Raw genomic sequence first — 20,821 nt, forward strand, 5'->3', positions numbered from 1 at the left:
TGCAATATCTTGTTGAAATGTGCATCTAAAAGCAGTTTGAGCCAGTCAAAGGCTGCCCAATTGCAATGAGGGATGCCATCCCCTTCCTCCCCTGCCTTTGCCCAGAGTCCAACCACTAAGTTGCATCATTTCTCATTATTACCGACTGGAGCACAGCTCGAAGGGGCACTTGTGCAGTTGTGCCTGACTGCCCTTGTCGCGTTCTTGTTTCCAACCGCAGAACCTGAGGGCACTGAGGGTTCTCACCCTGTCCGGATCGTTCCCCAACCGTGAGCTTGCTTTCTGCACCCTGTAGCCGGAGACCTGTGTTGCGTCTCTGGGCATTTTAAAGCGTGCACTGGCAAGAGGTCTTCCTCCGACGGAGTGACCCTTTTCTCCTCTTCTCTTTCAGTTATCGGTGACAGTATTGCTGCCATCGGGAGCCTGCCCCTGCTGGTGAGTCTGCTGCGTTGATGTGTTGGTGAGGTCAGCTGTAGGCTGGCCAACAAAGATCCAGACTAGAGCCCTCCTTGCTCCTCACTTTTCTTCTTCTTCTTCTTCTCTTGGTGCACAATGCAGGAGGAGCTGAACTTGAGCCACAACAAAGCCGTCGTCGATGCGGTCATCGCGGCCATCTGCAAGGGCTGCACCAAGCTCAGGTCAGTTGGTCGGGTGTTGGCCCGTGTCCCCACCCATTGCACGGGTCTGTTCTCGTAACGCTCGTTGTATGCTCGAGGACACTTCAAGTGCTGTCTGTCCCCCAAAGCAATGCTCTGACTTTTAATCAGCCAGCACCGCCTGTGTGAAACCGCCTGTTGCATCAGCTGACAATGGCCAAACAGCCGCATTTCTGTTGCCCACTCCTGCCCTTCCCTGCTGGCTCTTCTTCCGCCTGCTGTCCGCCTGGGTAGCGTTCATTGGGTGGCTCCTGTTGAAGGGAACTACATGAATTTATCTACAGGGTTTGTCAAGCCGTAGCAAGGGGGTGCTGCTATGCCTCTGTTTAGGTCCCATATACTGTAAAACGATTTACAGTGCAGGCCATTTATAACGTAGCCGCTTATAGTGCGGAAGCAGATATAATGTGAGTTTTCCTGGCCACTGGTAGGCCTCCCGTAGAAGTCAATGCATAAGCGTACTGTTGATGATGCGGTTGCCCCAAACCGCAATACCATTTAATGGTGCAATTTTATGGCAGGTCCGCTGATCGACCGGCGCAGCTGGGGCATTGTTTTGGGGTCGCGATAAAGAATAAAAAAAGATGGAATCAGTCAACCCACTCAGTGCGTGCTCCCTACTCTCCTCCAACTTCGACAGTAAAAAAAAAAGGGGGGGGGGCCTTTAGTTTGCGTCTTCCATTTGCACACACGATAACCACAACTGTCCTTGCTTGATGCACCTCAGAAGATAGCGGGCCCCTCTCCTTATCCCATTGTTTCTATTATAATGTGCTGATAAGCAACCACTCTTTTCGTTTTCAAACATCTGGAGATAGTGAGTCGGGATGCCGAAGGTTTTCCCTTTCTACTTGTACGCTGTGCTTATCTGATAAACAACCACCTTCGGCATGGCGAACGTGAGCGGGGGTGGGGGGAAGAAAAAGGGGAAAAAAAAAAGAATCTCGCTCGCGTTCTTATTGCATTGTCCCGTGGCATCAGGTCATAGACTCCAAGAAACAAAATACAAAGAAGTTAAAGCCGCACTCACGGTTTGTAAGGCTGTGCAGCAGCTTGTAAGACTTCAGCCGTGGCTGATAGGGGAGAAAAAGACGAAATAAAGACCACACCTCTGTTTTTGAGAAGCCTTTATGTGATTGATGATAAACAAAGAATGACTGAAAGGTAGATTGCGATGTGATTGGATTTGCACATGTTTCGTATACAGTGTGGCACCACTTATATAGTACGGACTTTCGCGGCTCCTGTGACACATTGCAAGCGGTCTATACTGTACTTTCCACTGTATATAACTGACACCCTTATGCTATTTCGAAAAAACAGAGAAAAACTCTCTTTGAAAGGGTGTAATAAATGTCAAAACTTTCTTCAAAGGGTGTTTTCTTTTGTTTTCTGCTAGGGTGTAAGGGTGCTAGTTACGGGCAGTGAAACTTCTCCGAAAGGGTGAAAATCATTTTTCAGTGTAGGATGCCTAGTTTGGCCTCTCATCTGTAAAGTTCATCTTAAGCGTAGAAAAAAAAGCAGGGACACAGTAGACAAGGACAAGCGCTGTCTACTGTGTCCCTGTTTTTTTCTGTGCTTAAGATGAACATTATGGAATACCAGCTAGCCCGAACGCAAGCCTCTCATCTGTGGTGTGGCGCACTCCAGGGGACACACCTCATCAGGCATTCCACCGCTCCCATTGGGAAACGAGTGGTGACCTGACAGCCACAGTTATGCGGGCGGTATTGATTTGGTGCACATATGCAGTGTGCTCGCAACGTGTCTAGGGATGGTGTGGAAGATTTAATTCTCTGTTTGGTAGTTTTTCGAATGACCCTTAAAGGAGGAGTAGCATGGGCAGTCGCGTTTTTTTTATGGGACAGTATTCGGTGAAATACGCATTGTTCTTTTTTGCTGTGCGGTAGCACTCCATTCGCTCACTTTTAGTAGCAGCCCAAGCGAGTGACGGTTTGGTCAGTGCGTTAGCATACTCAACTTTAGATTCGGGAAGCGAGTTCTGCAAGCAAGCCAGCAAAATGTAGCAGGCACCCAGCATGTGCAAAGTGCCTTGCTGTCGCCGGCTTTGAAAAAATAGCGTGGAACGAGCGGTCGGTTGTGCGAAGATTAGGGGTGTGCGAATATCAATTTTTTAATTTCGAAGTGAATGCGAATAATAAAAACAAAGTTCGAATGGAATCGAATATTTTTCGAATACGAATACTTATTGTTTTTTGTAAAATTAAAGTTTTCACCATCTAGAGACACAAAAACTGCAACTTTATTTCATAACAAATCATACAAAGTAAATTTAGAAATTACACAATACCATTGCACTCAACAGGTTAAGGTCTGCACTCACTTAAATGTTAACATGGAGAAAGGTTAACTGCTCGACATGTTCGGGGAGCAGTGACAACCTCCTGTTCGTCACGACTACACCAGATACTGAAAGCAGCCGCTCACTTGAGACACTAGTGGCTGGCATGCCCGAGCCCGTGCACATTGCCGCGCGCTGATACAGTAAAATCTCGATGATACTAATCTTGCGGGACCGCGAAAAATATTCGTATCATCCGAAATTCGTATGAACCAACACAGACCAAAAAATTGAGGGCTGAAAAAAGTTTTCGTTTATTTCTTCTCTTACTTTCGCGTGAAGAAATTCGTGATTTTTTCTGCTTTTTTAACCCCCATGTCGCAAAGCAGTTCTTTCTGGAGCACGTAAAGCTTCGCGCTCGTTGCCTCACTCGCTGTGCCCAAGCTCGCTACACGCTGCAACAGTCAAGCGTGAACCGCATGGTGCGTTTTTGCACGCGATTCGCTCGCCTCGGCTCTGCGAGCGCTGTATTTTCACGCCCGCATCGACGATTTCGCGCCCGCGGTAGCGCCTACCTCGGTCAGAAAATGATGCACGACGCGCGCGGCAGAATGGAGGAGCCTGACTACTTGCGATGAGATCGAGACAGCCGGCTTGGATCCGCCGGAGATGGTTAGGCTTAGCACCCCGGCAAATATTTTACGGGCGCTTTCTAGCGGCGCGGATGATGTTTTATAGTACCGTTTTCGCATGCATTATCAGCTCCTTTACCGCACAAGCAACTTCGTGTCTCCCTTGAGCCGCATTTTAAAGAGCGGTTAGAAACGGTCGCTCGAGCGCCCGCGCCACTTCGCGGCTGGAGCCGACGCCATGTTGACGCCGCCGGCTGCGCCGCGCGCAGCGTGGGGGTGGTTTCCCGGCGGTGTCAGCGCGCGTTGGGTGTGCGCAGAGCGTTTTCGCGAGCAGACCGATACAGTCTGCGAAAGCACGTACCGTTCGCCGTGTATATGCTTCGCGACTTTGCTGCTGAGACACGCTCTGAATTTATTATTTTTTTTAAGTTTTGGGTGGTTCGAATATTTCGAACCTAAAAGTGTCGTTCGAATCGAATCGAATACCAAAAAATTCGAATCGAATATTCGAAGTTTCGAATATTCGCACACCCCTAGCGAAGATGCATTCTGGTCCTAAGTGTGCGGTGCTGCACTGCTGTTCCTCAGGTGCTTGGATCTCACCGGCTGCAGCGCGTACGTCACCGACGTGGTTCTCGGCGAGCTGGCGAGGTGCTACGGCTTGCGCCAGCTGAAACTCAACTACCTGGGAAGCGTAAGTAATGCTCGGACGCTCGAGGGCGGATTTTGGCTTTGCTGTCGAGCATAGTGTGGGCTTGATTCTCAGTTGCAGAAGCCAAATCCCACCCAAAGTAGAATTTTTTTTTTAACCTTCTTGGACTTGCAACAGAAGCCTTGCCACTTTCTGGTGGGAAGTGTAGTTTATTACTGGCCATCTGAGAAAGTTTTTCAAGGCAGTCATGCTAGCATTCAAAGAAGGAAAAATCACCTTCCCAATGTCACTGGAGGCTTTTATACAATTTATTACCAGCACATTAGGGACGTTGATATATAGGTAAAAACGTTAACTTTGCACAGTTAAAAGGTGCTAATAAACAGCTAACAAGGCATATTACATATACACTGAATTGTTCCACAAAACGGGCATTTTGAATGGGAAACATAATTTTGAATTAATTAAGCATGCATTTATTTGTTTATTTCGATTTGAGCTGCAAGTATGAGCTTACAAGTATATAGCGTTATGCCAGGGGTCTTTTTTTTTTATCTTTTGTGCAGTTTTATAATTTGATAAGTGGTGGAGCCAGGAAAGTGCATACAGCAAGTGCATACATTAACTCTTTCGCTACCGCGCCTATCAAAATCGATCAATTTGATCGATACTTTTGGAAGCGCATTTTCATAGTGTTCCAGGCGTTTCTTGAACAAGTAAAGCTGTTCGGAGTTAGATCAGAAAATGGCCTTTCAAAATCAGTTTTGTTTTCATTTTCGCAACCGAAACGTGATTTTTGACACGCTTTTGAATCACCTGGGTGTGGAAAAGGGGCGTGGTCATCGCGCGTCATGGCTACCAACGAAGAATGCGTGCAACTCGTAATTACTCTGCACCAGCGCTTGTTTTTTGCTATCAGGGCGTGAATGGGGAACTAGCAAACGATTTTCAATCGTAAGGTTCGCGCTCTGACAGTAAATAATCCCAGAAATTGGCTGAAAATGTCAAGCAGTGCCTGGTTGCAAAGCTACTTTATGATTTTAGGCAGTTTTATTGCCTTTGCGCACGTTGTTCTATGTACTGTGGTAGTTCTACTTACCCCAGGACCATTCTCAAACAGTTTACAACAGTTTCGGTTTCGTTTCTGCATCGTGAAATTCATATTAAGCTCTACTACGCAGTTACCCAACTTCAAGGCTACCTGCCATGGCGCCTGAAGCGTCCGCGACTGATCCTCAAACAAAGCACGGCGCTCCTGATTTCCCCCCACCCTAACCCGATTTCTGCGATAAGAACTTCATATGCAAGTCAAAAGGTCACACCCAGTCGCCAGATATCTGTTCCGCCGAGGACAGCGCTTCAAACCGGCCTTACACAGTGCCAGCTGTTCGCCTTCCAGTTTCGTTTCCATGCGAGGGTATATCCGGGTGTCTATTGTTGCTGCTTAGTTGAACTGTCTATTCGTACGGAGTCTCTGATAAGTTTTTGTACTGTTTCATTTGAAAAAAATTCACAGCATATCCACGGGGTGAATGATGATGAGTGGGCGAAGCTCCTGAGGGGAAATCATCGGTAAAACCGTGACTCTTCAGTGAAAGTTCGCCCACTACATCTGTGTCCGAACATAACGTCTAGAAAGTCTCGCTTAAACCGCGCGTCGGCACCTTGGGGCTGAGCTCGCCTGATGCGTTTTGCAGACGCCTCACGAGCTCTCACTGCATCGGGGTCTGCCTGCCGATACGCGCGCTTTCTCGCCGCTTCCCGTTCTCTGACGTTTTGGAGATCCTCTTCGCGCCGCAGCCGTGCCGCTTCGCGTACGGCAGGGTCCTCGCGCTGTTGCCATGACGCTTGGGCCTCTCGTTCTCGAACGCTGGGATCTTGGCGGCGTCGTCGCGCAGCCAGACGACACGCTTCGGCCTCCCGCTCTCGTACGGCAGGATCTTGGCGGCGGCGTCGCGCAGCTTCACGGAGCGCTTCTGCCTCGCGGGCTCGCACATCTGCAGCCTTATCCATCGGGCGACTCCGAGCGCGCGCCAACAGCGAACGGATTTTATTACAACGCTCCCCGCCATCTAGTAAACAATCCAAGAACTAAACTAGAGGTAGCCACGCCATCTAGTAAACAATCCAAGCGCATCTTTTCATGATATACAAGTACCGCCATCTAGTAAACAATCCAAGAACTAAACTAGAGGTAGCCACGCCATCTAGTAAACAATCCAAGAACTTAACTAGAGGTGGCTACATACATACGTCGAGGATGGACAGACCCACGCCCTAAGGAGCTTCGCCCCTAAAATGTTAGATGGCGCTGCAATAGAGGAGGCTCGTTGTGCTGATCTTTTTTATCGCGCAACTGCTACTCGGCCTTAGACCGCAAGGCACGATTCTGGCGCATCGTACCTCATTTTTGCGAGCAAGGCTACAATTGCGAGTAAGAAGATGATAATAAAGCTCAGCTTTATGTTTTCAGAGATAACTGACCGTGAACGACAACAAGCATCAACCACAGCGTTCCGTTTTCAACTTCATGCATGTTTTTTTCCGCATCGCGTGCTTGTCCCAAATATTCTGCTCGCTGTGAATGCAAATTCAGCCATTGAAAAGATGTTTTTACGTTATGTGGGGGCAAATTGGTGCCTCTGATAATGACAAAACGCCAGATTTATTCCAGGAAACCACCCGAAATTGCACATTTTGAATTGGAGGTTGGGCTTCACCGCATGACACGAGCACCGTGCATGCTAACATTTTTTTTTTATATCTGACAAACTGTTCCGCGCAAGTCGGCATTTTTTCTAGGGCGTTCCTACAAAATGTATATTCTAATTTTTTTCTACTAGCGGTGGTTTGATATACACAACTCCTTTTTTATCATTTTTTTTCGGCAACTTGACAAAAATTTTGGTTTTGATATTTTTTTACAACTATGATATATAAAAACCTTTAAAAAACTGGTATTATTGGAAATGCCGTTAAATAATCTGTATTTTGTGCCCCTGCAATTAGTGCCTAACCAATTTTGTAGCAGGAAAAAAAATGTTTTCTTGGACCCCTAAAATTAATCAATTTTCCGGCGGTAGCGAAAGAGTTAATCACTCTGGCAAGGAGTCTAGAATAACTGAAGCCACACCCTTACTACGTCTGATAAACTTGCAGTTATTTTTCGTTGAAGTGTAGTATCATTTGCTGTGGAAGTCAGTAGAGCTGGCCTGACTACTTCTTGTGTGCGTGTTCACTGTCAGATCACGGACTCTGGCCTGGGCAGCCTCTCCTGCCAGGGCCTTCTGCAGCATGTGGAAGCCCGTGGGTGCCCGAACGTGACCGACGAAGGTTGGTGTCCCTCGCATATCAGTCTTGCCATCAGCCTAAATGGAGCTGGGCTGGGCTTGATTAGCTAACTTCAAACCATAAACCCGGGTGCCCACAGCCAACCTATCTGATTGAAGATGGGCCTTCACAGGTTACCAGCTGCGTTATAGAGTGGTACACAGAGAAATATGGGAAGAAATTTCTCTTGAAGCCGTAAAATGGCATGTGAAATGGCAAGATATGATTCAGGCTTGTTTCCTTGCAAGTTGTCTTTAGGCGACTGTTTGGTGTCGGTGGTATTTTTTGGGGACTAAGAGCTTCTCAAACTCACACCTGCTGACACGCGAACCGGAGGCACAACAGCTGATAGCACCACATCCGAAACTGGGGCGTATTGCTTGCTCGGCTAATAGTTTAGACGTTGCTGCCAGTGGCACAGGTGTTATCTTGACGGGGAGTGCCTTCCTCTGTCCCCCTACCTCGCTCTATCACTCACGACAAGGCGGCTTGTGAAATTGTGATGTCGACGTCTTGGTCGACAGCAGACAAGGTTTGCACAATGGCAGATAAGGTTCGAATTGCAGATAAGGTTCCAACACAGGCAGTTTCAGTTTGCCTGTACAGTTGGACTTTGTGGTAATGAAATTGCCTCAGGGGTGAGAATTAATTTGTTAAACCTGGCATTCATTACAATAGTAGGCAGTTCAACTAGTGGATGTAAAACAGAAGGCACAACAAACACTTAACACGCGCTATGCAATAGCCTGGGAACAGGATGTTTCAAGACAGGGCTACAGTACAAAAATACTTCGTATTTTCACACGTATAACTTACCCAGCCCATGTCGTACCCGCGGAACACAACAAAAGTATGCCAGCGTATTCCCTGCACAATTAATCGTGCAGTACTGCCTTGGTGCCTCCACAAAAGAGGAGTGCCGTGCAGTTACGTTGCCTGTGCTTGTACTATAGCAGACACGTACCACAGGTCTTCAATTTCCTTTTTTTTTAACTTGCGTGGAAAGAGTGTGCGGGCCCCATCTTTCAATCAGATGAAAAGAAAGTGCAGCAAAAAATCTCTGACGATTACTACACTCCTTAATGCAAAATGTGTGCACAGTGTGAACTGCAGTCAGTGCATATCCACTGCATCTCAAGAAGTGATTGTGTGATAACCGAACACATGGAGGCGCATGCTGCTGTGCCATTATCTCGCAGCATGGTGCCGCAGGTGAACAAGTTGTTGCAAATCACGTTTGAACCTGTGGCGCAAATGTCACGTGGCTCAGATGAGCCACAAACGGGACCCGCCGCGGTGGCTCAGTGGCTAAGGCGTTGCGCTGCTGAGCATGAGGTCGCGGGTTCAATTCTCGGCCGTGGCAGTTGCTTTTCTGATCGAGGCGAAAAGCGAAAACGCCCGTGTGTATGACATTTCGCCCCACGTTAAAGATCCCCAGAAGTTCAAAATTATTCCAGAGCCGTCCACTACGGCGCGCCTCATCGCCTACGTTGCGTCGGCGCGTTAAACCCTACAATCAGTAATCAGCCACAAACGGAGGGGGAGCGTCAGGCGAGAGAGTCAGGGGCAGGGCCCTCCCCGGTGGCGATGCATGGCGAAAGTGTGAGGAGGAGGCAGCAAGACATGCTGAGCCGTGGCGACGCGCTGGGAGGTGACGCCTTAGCAGTACATGCTGCCCTCCCCTTCACCAGACGCCGCTCTTCCGTTTTCTTTCTGCCTGGGCTGCCTCGTTCACTTGCTTGGTTACGCGACGCCGCTGCCGCCGCCACGAAATCCCTGTACCGGGCGCCAAAGTGCCGTCTGTTGAAATCGTATGGTGTGGCTCATCTGCAGAGGCTACTGTTATCTGATATCCTCTTTGATGCTGTCACCTTAGCAGGGTGACATATCTGACCTTGAACAGGCCTTCCCCGGACAAACATAAGATAACCTGTGTCCCAGATTGAACAGGGAAACTTCACTTTCCTTTCCTTTTTTTTTTCCTTTTTTTAAATTTATTTCTTTTGTGTTTTGTTTTTGTTAAGTGGCCTAGTGTAGAGCAGGGAAGAAATTTAATGACAGCTGTGATGCGATGCCGCACGCACCATGGCTCGGCGCACGTTGCGTGAATTTCAGTGAGGATGCACATCGAGGCAGAATTTGTGCACTACTGACAGCCCAATTTTACTGCCAAGATTGGTAAATCATGTGTGCATATTACGTGCAAATTTCTTACATTCCACAGCAAAGCATAGTACATACTACGAGTCACTTGCATCATTTCAATGGTTATTCACGGAACACGGATTGTGCCACTTGCTTGGAGGTGCTCGTTAACTGATAAAATTTGCTTATTAAGCATTTTCCACTCGGTGTGGCAGACATTGACATTTGACAGGGATAAGTGCATGCTAGCGTCAGTCGGTTTTGGATGAAGCCGTATGTAAAGCAACTCTCTTCACAGCAAGAGAACTCCGTTTTTAATTTTGGTTTTACCTTATGCTTATGCTTAGCTTTGCTTAAACTTTGTTTATTGTACAGGCAGTGTAGCCTAGCAAAGATTGGCGGCGGATGATTGATCACTTTCAATGCCGTCCCATAGCAGCTATCAGCCACGATGTCTTGCAGTGAGCCAACAGGCAGTGCTGATCTCACCATCGTCATAATTGGCCTGTCGGGTCATGAACAAGCACTTGCCGCACGCTTTTAAAGGAGTTGTGGGGTTTCAGCAATAGGCGTTTTCTTTTACTTTTTTTGATTCTGTTTATAGATGGGCTTTGGCTCTGCGAGCAAATGTAGATATGTACTATTTTTAGCCACACAATAAGCAAAATGACTTGTTATAACCGATACCCGTTTGGATTTTGTACTCTTAGTTATGTTATAAGTAGCACAACTGCCGCAGAAATTGAGTCGAGAACAAGCCAAATTTCGGATTTTCTTCTTCATAATCGATCATTTGTTAAACCAGGTTTGACTTTATTGCGTAGTGGCCCGCATGTTCTGCTGTTGTGCGCCATTTGGAGTTCATTTTATCCGGCATAAATGCAGCTATCTTTTTCAAAGATGGCAAAATGTAGAAGTGCCCAAGTATGCGAACCTTACACAGTTCAAATTAACCTTTTCGGTCCTGGTGGTGTCAGTTGACTCCATCACATAGAAGTTCCTCTAGCGCATAGAGAACGAAATCAAAACTGCTAGTTTTCTGGGGAATTGTTCTTCAAGGATGCCTATTGCGATAGACATCACTGTTGTTGCATTTTAGCGCAGCAGAAAGCTACGAAGAAGAAGAAGCTCCGGGGAAGACAAAATTATGACGATACTAAAAAAAAAAAAAACGGAGGTCCTAGCTTTATTCCCAAGCTTGTAAACGTATAAATATGTGCGCTGTAAAGCTCGTTATTTGTTTGGGGGCTCACGTGGTCATACGGTCAATGAAAACATGCAAAAAAGACAATTTTTTAATTGGCAGATGTTCTAATTAATGGCCTCATTAATAAATCAGCTGATACTTGCTTTACCAGTGCTATTTCTTGTTTTTGGGCGAATGGGGACCCAAAATTTAATAAAACACACAGAAAACACAGAAAGAAAAGGACCATAATGGCTGCAACGATGTGCTAAAAGACTATGCACGCTGGTGAGTGTGTGTGTGTCTCAGTGCATTGCAGTTAAGTGTTGGGGAGAGTTTGTTTATTCATTCATCTGTTTATTATCCGGCAGGGGTGCTGATTCTCCTGGAACTCTGCCGGGATCTGAGGCTGCTGGACGTCAGCGGCTGTGAGCGGGTCACCAACGCGGCTGTGGACAGCGCTGCGGACATTGTCAGCGAGCGGCCACACGTGATGACCCTGGTCGTGGGAGGTCAGTTGGGCTGCAGTTTGACCTGGGCCGTGCCCGACTCACTTGTCTCTGTGAGGCAACAACTTCACTTGGCGTTGTTGCGAGCACATTAGGCCGCGCATGCCTTACGTAGTCACTGAATCATGCGTGGCGCATTAGTCTGTTCACTGTAGGTTAAGAAAGTAGTGCCTACTTTGGGGTGAAGCAGAAGAGGGACGGGGATCAAGTGGGTGCACTGCAGGGCGCCATCCACGGCTGACTTAGTCGTCTCGTTCGGACGTGTTCACACTTCTCACAACAGCGATGGGATGCTTTGACTAGACACCGTCCCCACTTTGCCTCTCAGGAGTTCGACACCGCCTTGGTGCTGAAAATTGGCACCCTGTCAGTTTTAAAGTCCGTGCGACTCACTCTGAACCTCTTGAACCAGTTCACAGCAGTGCAGTGCTGGCTCCACCCTTCTGCATTATTGGCGGAACCAGACCTGCACTTTTTTGGTGTGCTTCTGCTGCTCCTTGACGGGGAGTGCAGGCAAAGCCATGAACCCGTTCTGCACCCGTCAGCACCACCGGTGAGTCGAACGGCGCAGTTTAGGAGCCAACACTGAAACAAACGGCAAAGTGGTGCATGCCCTCAACAGGTTCACGTGGTGCAGGTGAGCCGAGCGGACCCTAAGAGTGGTCTAGCGCGAGGCCGACTTCGGTGCAGGCTCACAAAACGCGCTCTCACTTCTGCTTGCCACAAGTCCCTCTCTTGCCCCCGTCTGCCTTCCCTTTCTGAGTGGAAGACTCGTTCGTTTCCTCCAGGAACCAGCGTCGAGCCCGATGATCTGTACCTGGACCCCAAGGTGAAGCTAAAGATTGATCGGAGCAACTTCTGCGTGGAGCTGTACAGGCCAGACAGGATGGAGCGCATGTGTAAGTGCCGCTCTCAGTCGTGCCCCAGCACAAAAGGTTTTGGCTGCCGCCGTTAAGAGGACACCGAACTGTGATGAAAAAGAAAAAAAAAAAGCTGGCCTATATCTGCAAATTACAGTGTCGTGAATACAAGCGTACCATTTGTAGCAGCAGCATTAGCAGCCGCTGTTCTAATAGTGCGGAAAATGCTTTTTTTAAAGTGGGAAGAGGAGTATTTTTTTTTTCCACAACTACAACCTGTGACGTCGCAAATTGTGAATGGGGAAATGAAGTTAGGGGGAGCCTCCTTTTTTAAGTGTTTTTGTGAAAAGTTAGTTACGGACATCGCAGGGGTGGGGCAACAGCTGCGCCAATTGCGGCATTTTGATACGGTTTCATATTTTTGACCCAAGCTGCGCCAAAACTGTGAAATTCATTCAAATTGTTCTGCGCTGCGCCAACAGGCCCGACGAGGTGCAACATTTCTGTTTAGGTAACTTCAACGAAGAATAAAGGACGCTGGCAACCCGACGTTCGTACGTCACCCACTCCAATCCAGCCATGCAGACAGCTTGTCTTCATACGCGGTCATGGAGGAAAGAAACGCTTTCTTTCCTCCGTGCACGCTGTCCATAGCCTGTGGCTCCCATGCCTTTCCTAGTTCACTGCACCTATGCTGAAACTGGTCGCTCCAAAGCGTATGAAGGGACTTCACTGCAGGGCCACCGGTGTATTCGATGAAAACATCCTCCATTTGGATATTTGGGTCTCAGTGCGCTGTTGGGTGGAGCGCTGTTCAGCAGAGCTCACTTGCATGACATGTCGTTAACGTTTACCCGTTTTGCGTACTAACGCCTGAAACACTGAAACTGGTCGACTAATGATTTTGATGGCACCGTGAGTGCGGTGATCCTTGTGCTGTTAAAGCAGCCGTGCAGACAAAACACAAGTTTGATTCATTCAAAAGATTGCCTCATTAGAATCATACTGACACCACTTTTAACGCACGCTTCGCTCAAATAAGCTATATAGTTAGGAAAGAAGGGAATGGCCATGCAACCCACTCGGCTTGTTTCCCGCAACAGAACCTGTGATGTCATATGCGCCCGGCTGTGTGATTGGATGAGGCTGGCAATAGCAAACGCAAATTAGAAATTAGTCATCACTTATAAGCTTGCCAAACTACTTGCGCTTAAATGTAGGGCACATTCATTTTACAGCAGTAACAAGGGGGGGGGGGGGGGGGGGGTAAACAATGAAAGTTACGAATATGCGCGTAAGCATAAAAGTACTGGTGCACACTTCTGTTGGTACTGGGCGCACTATGCTTGTTTTAGCTGCACAGCATTTTACCGTTTTGGAGTTGTCTTTCATGACACTTGTTGATTGGCGCAAGCGACGTTGTCTTATGTGGCCCTGTTTGTCGAGCATACCCCATCTTTCATGAAACGATTACTTTCTACCGTAACAAAAACAAGCCAGGTGTAAATACGATAAAAAAAAAAAAACCAACGGCAGTCAGTGGTTCGTGGCTGAGTATGGTAGCGCCATCTGGGAGGACTGACGGCAAGCAAGGCTGCAGAGTCGAATAACACTGTGGAAGTTTGTTCTGATATGCGCCGTTATGACTTCATTGCAGGCGTCAGGAAAATGGACGATTTGGCGGGAGACTCAAAATTTTAATTTAAATTGATCAATTTCCCAGTGAATATGGCATCATTTGCTGCCGGACAAGTGCTGGGGTATAGTTACTATAAAACATGAAATCTTTTTAATAAAACAAACTTGTATTTAGTCTACATGGCCCCTTTAAGCCATGAAAAAAATGGCAAAGGCATGATAGCGGGCGCTGAGTGCACCAGTACAGTTTATCTCCAACAACCCAATCTCGATAAGCATCTCCAGCTATCTGGTCAGAAGCGTGTGTGGCACAGAGGGCAGTCCTGCTCTGGCAACCATGGTAGCCCGGCGAAAAAATGGCGGGAAAATTTGCGGGTACGCCAGCCGAAATGCTACCAAGCGCTGTAGGTGCTGCTGTAAACGTACTGCGCACTTTTAATAGGCAACAACCCAAATGTTGGTGTTCGCCGCTGACCGCCATGACCGCCAAGTGCATAACAAAGGCACAAAGCGCGTGTCGCTTGCAGTAACAGGAGCTGCTTGCCGCACACTTGCACGTGGTCGCGAGCGGAGCGGGTGTGAATAATTTTCCTACACAAACATGCTGGTTTGGTGCGTACAGCAAGTGCACCGGCAGTGACGGCATGAGCTTAGTAGATGACGCACTGCACAAAACTGGCCGGTGATTGGAAGCCTTGAGTAGACACTTCAATACCTTGGCGAACTAAAAAATGTCGAAGGCAAAGCATTTATGTCTTACCAATGGCGTCTGCACTAGTCGTATCTGCTGCTAGTTAGCTTCCGATAATATTAAAGAACAGTTTTGTCTTGTAGCCTTATGCTGCTCTGGTGGAAGAGCTATTTAGTATACAATGAGGTTGCGGCTGATCATTTATTAGGGCACTTTGAAGTGCAAATATAAATATCATTTGCAGTTTTTATAGCATTCATTTTTTTTTTTTTTGTTTGCTTGATATTGTAAATACTTTAAGCCTGATTTTCAGGTTGGCACACATACACCATGCCTTGCAGCTTCCTGGAGAATTCGTTTGCCACTTTTGCAGGACCTTGTCCACTGAAGCTAAAGCATGTCTGCACTGACGTTAAATTTTTTGGGAACCGTTTGTGTTAAACTGCTCCTAATTTGGGATTTGGGCACTGCAAAATGAAGGTATCTATTTCCCGTAAGCTGCTCCAAATTTGGATTTTTCTGCTCCAAAACCAAGATGATCCTGCTCCAAAACTTGCTTCTAATCCTATTTGGCCTGTAGCGCTCCTGACATAGTGAAATTAGGGTATCTTGAAATTTTACGACTTTCAGCTAGTTAACACTGCCTAACCGACAGCTTCACCGCTGGCAGCAAGACGCGTTTTAGTTTCGACTTCTGTTAAATGTTTTGTGCAAACTCATTCCTGGGATTTACATCTGCGAAAGCGAGAGCTATATTTCATCTCGAGTGCAAGCGTGCGTGTACATGTGTAATGTATGTGCATGCGTGCATGCATGCGCATGTCAAGTTGCTATTATACAGTTAAATCTCGATATAATGAAGTTGTACTTGGGGGCAGAAATTTCGTTAAATCGAGAATTTCGTAAAATCGAGGTTTCCATTTTACAGTTCATTTAACCAGTTATTGAGGTTTCAAAATCTTGCCCATTGCCCAGAAACAACTGCTATGTAGTTACCTCTCCACTTAAAGCGAAATTTGTACTAAAACTGGCTGCGAAAATTGTGTGAATTAAAAGTTTCAACACTTAGGCAATGGAATTCGGATAGCCGACGGTAGTGCATGTGTCGTCGTAAAACCGGTGCTTTTTCCGCAACGCCTCATTAAATGTGATAGCAGACTAGGTTTCCACTTTTTATTTTTTCATTTCGGTCAATACTAAACGCCGCTGTTAGTCAATTGAACCCGCATCCATGCCCCGTGAACTTCACCCCGGCGAGGTGCTGGTTCGAAGTTACGCCTCTTTTCGTCCGTTCAGTGGTAGACTTAGGCGCGGCATTGAGGGGTGTGGCGGGCCAACAACGGAAGGATGCTATGAAACTTTCAAAATACTTTTTTCAGGTACAAAAACTCTGCAGTATGGGCGCGTGATGCAACCACGACACTAGAGATAGCCATGTTTGTGAGTCGAGCGGAGTACACACAGTTCGTGTGTAGCAGTGCTTACGTGCTTCCGCTAAAGCGGAAAGCTTGCATTAAATATCTTCCGGCAAATTCGATTAAGCAATTACTTTTATGCCCACTGAGCCCTATAAAGAAACCGATTTCCCCGCATCGCAGCTGTCTGATGAACACAGGTGAAACGAAGATGACCACGTTCACAGAGAGCAATTTATTGCCACCAGCACTCAATGTTTAAGCCGTAGTGAAGAATAATGTAAGCAGTGCTTGGCATTTCTTGACCTAGTATGCTGACAGCGCTAACAAGGCTTGCTCGTAAACATTCGCGTGCGCCTGCGTGCCTCCGCAGAACGTCGATGGCATCCATCATTTCGGGGGCCGTCGGTCTACCGTTGGTTTCACCGACACTTCCTCAGGCTCTTATTCGGAACACTTTTCCTTCCCTTGAAGTGCTCACGCTGCTTAGAAGACTGACCTAATGATGCACGAACAAAATATTAATGTGGTTATCAGCGAGCACAACCTAGGGCAGCAGCACCGTGAGGAAGGATGCGTAGAAAAAAAGCTTGAAGTAGGCTTCGACAGCCTAAGCATAGAGGGCGCTGGCGTTGGCAACGATGGAGACGTCAAAATGGTGGCCGCACTATTCAACCGTCTATGGCCGCTAGTGGTTTGAGCCGCTTCTTTCACCGCTTTTCTTTCATTTTAGCCGTTTAAGAGTTAATGTGAGTACTGAATGTTTTCAATGTGGGCTCTGGGAGGCAAAATAAAATGTGCCTTGTTTTCGTTCTTCCTTTCTTTCGTTATTCCTTCCTTTCGGTCTACTGGAATTTCGTTCTTCCTTTCTTGCCGTCACTTCGTTAAATCGAAAACGCCGCACAAAAGTACTTTGTAAAATCGAGATAAAAAAACATGCATTTAGCAAAATTTTGATAGATAACTTGAAAAAATTCGTTATATCGCGAATTTCGTTAAATTGAGGTTCGTTATAACTTATATGGAGGTTCAACTGTATTACCACAGTTGAGTATGGGACCAAGCGGGCTGTCAGCTTTACTACGCATCCTCCAAGGTGTCAGCACCACACGGCCCTACAGGCTGCTGCTATGCTGGAATTTACTGTAGTACTCTGTGGAGCAGAGATTTCGCGATGTGCCCATTTGAGTCACGAGAAAAAACAGAGAGGGATGGGCAAGAAAAATTCAAGCTCTACTTGTTTATTTCAAGGCAAACAAAGCACCGCATGTTGTGCAGCAGAAGCCGAAGGGGCTACAAAAGATGTCTTGTCTCTTGGTTTAAATCAGACAATTATGTGGCCTTTAAAGTTGGGCTTTGTAGTGTGTAAAGTGTTTGAAGTCGGGCTTAATGGTGTGTAAAGTATTTAAAGTCAAACATGGTGTATAAAGTGTAAAGTCTGGCTTTATGGTGTGTAAGGTGTTTAAAGTCTGGCTTTACGGTGTGTAAAGTGTTTGAAGTCGGGCTTTGCGGTGGGTAAAGTGTGCTGCATTTCGTAGCTCCATGTGTAAAGTCTCGCATTGTTTATTGCTGAATGTCTGGCCGCTGTGGTTTGAGTGGTGAGGAAGTACCGTGGGGCGTTTTGTAGGTTCACCACACTGGTGATCCGTCTGTGCTGCATTGCTGTGCTTGCTGTGTAAACTGCAAGACGCCATGCTAAGTAGAGTTCACGACAGGGGGCAGATGTGGTGCCAGTGGTGTTGCCCTGATCGTGGTGGCGTGGGTTGTTTCTTACACTGTGCATCCCCTTTCACAGCTTACCCCGACCATGACGAATGGGACGGGGATCTGGATGGCTACGAAGGTATGGACTATGGATTGGATTATATTGGCTAGGTAGCAAGAACATTGTGTGTGTAGTGGCAGCGTTGTGCAAGTGTTTGGAGAAAGAAAAAGTTCTTCCGAGCTCACTTTCGTGTCGTGAGGTTGTTTGTTCTGGTGCCCTACAGTTAGGCAGTTGCAAGAAGTGCTCATACCTTGTTACCTTCTTTCTTTTTTGGCTGCCATTCACCAGCAAACAGGTGAGGGAAGCTGTAAAATTTTTGAGATTATGGCAGTCGCAAAAATTTGGTGCAAACATTGCGGCGCGGTATCTTATGTACCGTGATAAAATTGATACTGTTAGCTGTTCTGTTAGGAGATCTGCTGTTGCGGCTGCCAAGTGCTTGCCAAAGTCATGACAAAGCATCCATTTACCAAACAGAGTACACTAATTTAGGATGTTTATGTTCCTTCGCTTTAGCTTACTGCAGCGTGCAAAATCAAAGTAACTTTGTGGCTTTTCTAGCTCACGTGACGCCATGTTGTGAACCTGTATTCCAAAGTTTTTCTAAACTTGCTATGATTTTTTCACACTTTTTTTTTTTTTTTCGTAAGTTAGCTGGGGGGAACCGTTGCTGTGAAGCAGTGTTTAATCTCCCCCCTACCCTCTTGTGTTGACAGGCGATGGCGAAGCAGAGGCAAGGGCCCAGGACTTCCTCGAGAACGACGACCCCCTCTTTGAAGAGGACTACATGATGTCCTGAAGCCTCATCTGCGGGGAGGCGGTCGTGCCAGGGCTGTAGTTTTGCAGCCATCCAGATGCCCTGCTGCACCCCTGCCGCTGTCCAACCTGCCTGTCTGGGGCAGCGTTCCTCATCTCCCGCAGTGCACGCATTTTAGCCCCTCCACCCGTCTCGTAAGGCAGTGTACATAGCTTGGATAAGGGCACTGGCACTTCTGCTGCCTGCCTCTCTGTGTTTAGGCGCCTAGCTGTTGTAGTTTTTTTTCCTCCCCCACTCCTTTTGCTCTTTCCTTTGTTCTGTTTGTTGTGTGAGTTCGTAGCGATTCCCCGTGCGTGCGTTGCCAGGGCCGTTGAGTTTGCCCCCCCCTCTAGCATTTCAGCCGCAGCAAAACGTCTGCGTTTGTGATATAGGTTTAGGCTTCTCAGCGGAAGGAGCGCCTGTGTTGAGCGTCACCGGAGTGTGTTGGCGGGAAGAAGTGTGCAGGGCTATGTAAATGGCTGTGGGTTTAGGAAATAGCGGGACTCTTATTTTTTTGTTTTTTCCTCCCTTTGCATGTTTCAGTGAATATAACGTGTATCGAAGTATTGTGTATTTAATGTATGCCTGGCAGAAAGGAAAAGGAAAGATGTTTTTGAACTTGTGTTCCGGAAAAAGTGTGGTGGAAAAAATTTTGTTTTGATGCGTGTTTTTGAAGCAAGGGCTTTACGCTACTGAATTAGGGCCCTGTGTTCAGGCAACAGTTGATCCGTTGCAAGTTGGTTGCAGTCGGCAGTACGGCTGCGTTCCTGTTTAGTTTCAGCTGTGCAGTAGGAGGCAGCAGGAGTGTTTGAGCAAACTTTAATTGTGTAGCATTGTCTGGCCACCAGCAAGGCAAGAAGTCAAACTTTGACCGTTTTCTCATAATCTATGCCCTCACCTCTTGCAAGCACTCTGGTGGGAAAAGTTTGAAAGTTCTCGTCCGTCTCTGGGTGCTCCGTAGGCCTTTTGCGTGATTTAATTTGCGCTTCCAACGCTTGCTTTCTGGTGTTGCCGGCCTTACTGTGTCCAGTAGGTTACATTATGAACTATTGCACTGGTATAACAATATGTGTTTGTGACACAGAGGTGGTTACCTGTAGACTGCGCTGTTTATAGCCCACATCAATTCAACCGCTTGTAATGCCCCACCCCCGCAGCTTTTATTCGAAATGCTGGAAATCTAAAGCATGTTTAAAGCCTACTGCTGTGATAGCACAGATATAAAACGTAACAAAGCAGAGGCAGAAATGTAAGCAGAGCATAAAACATTGGAGATTTGGCGGGAAGAGAAATTTCGATTGAAACTTGGTTGAGGCTGCACTGTTGGAAGGAAAAAATCTCCCCCGGTGCTTGGGGGGCTGCAGTTCCTGTGTTTCTGGCCACGACTGTCCCGTTCAGGGTCGAAAGCTTGGCCCGCTAGTGCGGTGGCCTCTGTTGAGAACGGTTGTTGACTGCTGTACACGATGCTCTATTTTTGTCTGTCCCTGTTGTTTGCAGCAGCTGCAAATAGATGGAGAGTATACGAAGTAAAGATGGGCGGCTTGCCTATTCTTTGTTGGCGGTGCTCGTGTCATGTGTCTTCTTTTGCTGTCCGTGTACAGCTTCGTTTGTGCTGAAGCTGTACACGTTTTTTTTAGAATCGGTACCATTTTTTAAGTGTGTACCATTTTTTAGGCATCTAGATGTTGTGATTTTTAATGTGGTACTGCGGTAAACTTAACCGTTATTTCGTTTTGCCACTGCCTTTTTGAAGAAAAAAAAAATACAAGTACCGTATAGGATTACCACCTGACTAATTTATCGAAACATGCAACTTTCTCCCGAATTGTGCTGCTGATTGGTACTAAAGTAATGTGGTGTTTGTGTCGCCTTTAATTTTTATTTCTGGGGAAAACAGAAGCGCTGTGAAGCAGAACAACCCCGTTTAGAATGAATTTTCATTGGCGAGTTACAGGTATATAGTATGCCAATTCCCTGTTGCCAATCGCACAGCCAAGTCTCTTGGCTTTGTCTGATGGTCTCTGGAGTGGCCGATAGCCCTTGCTGTTACCACTGCACAGTTCCCTCATGTTAGCATTGCACAGTTTTCCTTCACACTCGGCCCAAGCGTGAAGGCAATTTGAGCTGTGTGAAATTTATCGTGTCTTTTTTTTTTTTTTAAGACGTGTTGATGCAAGGTGTGGGGGAACTAGTTTTCTTAAAATAAGGTGCATTTTTCAGCTTTCTGTCGGGTTTTCACATCTT

At 47.0% G+C, this 20,821-nt stretch overlaps 1 protein-coding gene across 1 annotated transcript in view; it reads left to right on the forward strand.

The window, feature by feature from the left end:
• Positions 1 to 20,137, forward strand: part of LOC144146149 (putative RNA-binding protein EEED8.10) — a 44,780-nt gene extending 24,643 nt beyond the window's left edge. The window contains exons 11-19 of the mRNA XM_077678113.1: positions 221 to 269; positions 392 to 435; positions 559 to 638; positions 4,179 to 4,284; positions 7,488 to 7,575; positions 11,275 to 11,415; positions 12,201 to 12,311; positions 17,812 to 17,859; positions 18,498 to 20,137. Of these exons, the coding sequence (XP_077534239.1) occupies positions 221 to 269; positions 392 to 435; positions 559 to 638; positions 4,179 to 4,284; positions 7,488 to 7,575; positions 11,275 to 11,415; positions 12,201 to 12,311; positions 17,812 to 17,859; positions 18,498 to 18,580 (750 nt within the window). The 3' untranslated portion in view covers positions 18,581 to 20,137. The remainder of the gene's footprint in view (positions 1 to 220; positions 270 to 391; positions 436 to 558; positions 639 to 4,178; positions 4,285 to 7,487; positions 7,576 to 11,274; positions 11,416 to 12,200; positions 12,312 to 17,811; positions 17,860 to 18,497) is intronic.
• The last annotated feature ends 684 nt before the right edge of the window (positions 20,138 to 20,821 follow it).

This window comes from Haemaphysalis longicornis, unplaced genomic scaffold, assembly GCF_048455015.1.
Source record: "Haemaphysalis longicornis isolate Haplotype H1 unplaced genomic scaffold, Haemaphysalis longicornis Haplotype H1 scaffold_7, whole genome shotgun sequence".
Taxonomy (NCBI): Eukaryota; Metazoa; Arthropoda; class Arachnida; order Ixodida; family Ixodidae; genus Haemaphysalis; species Haemaphysalis longicornis.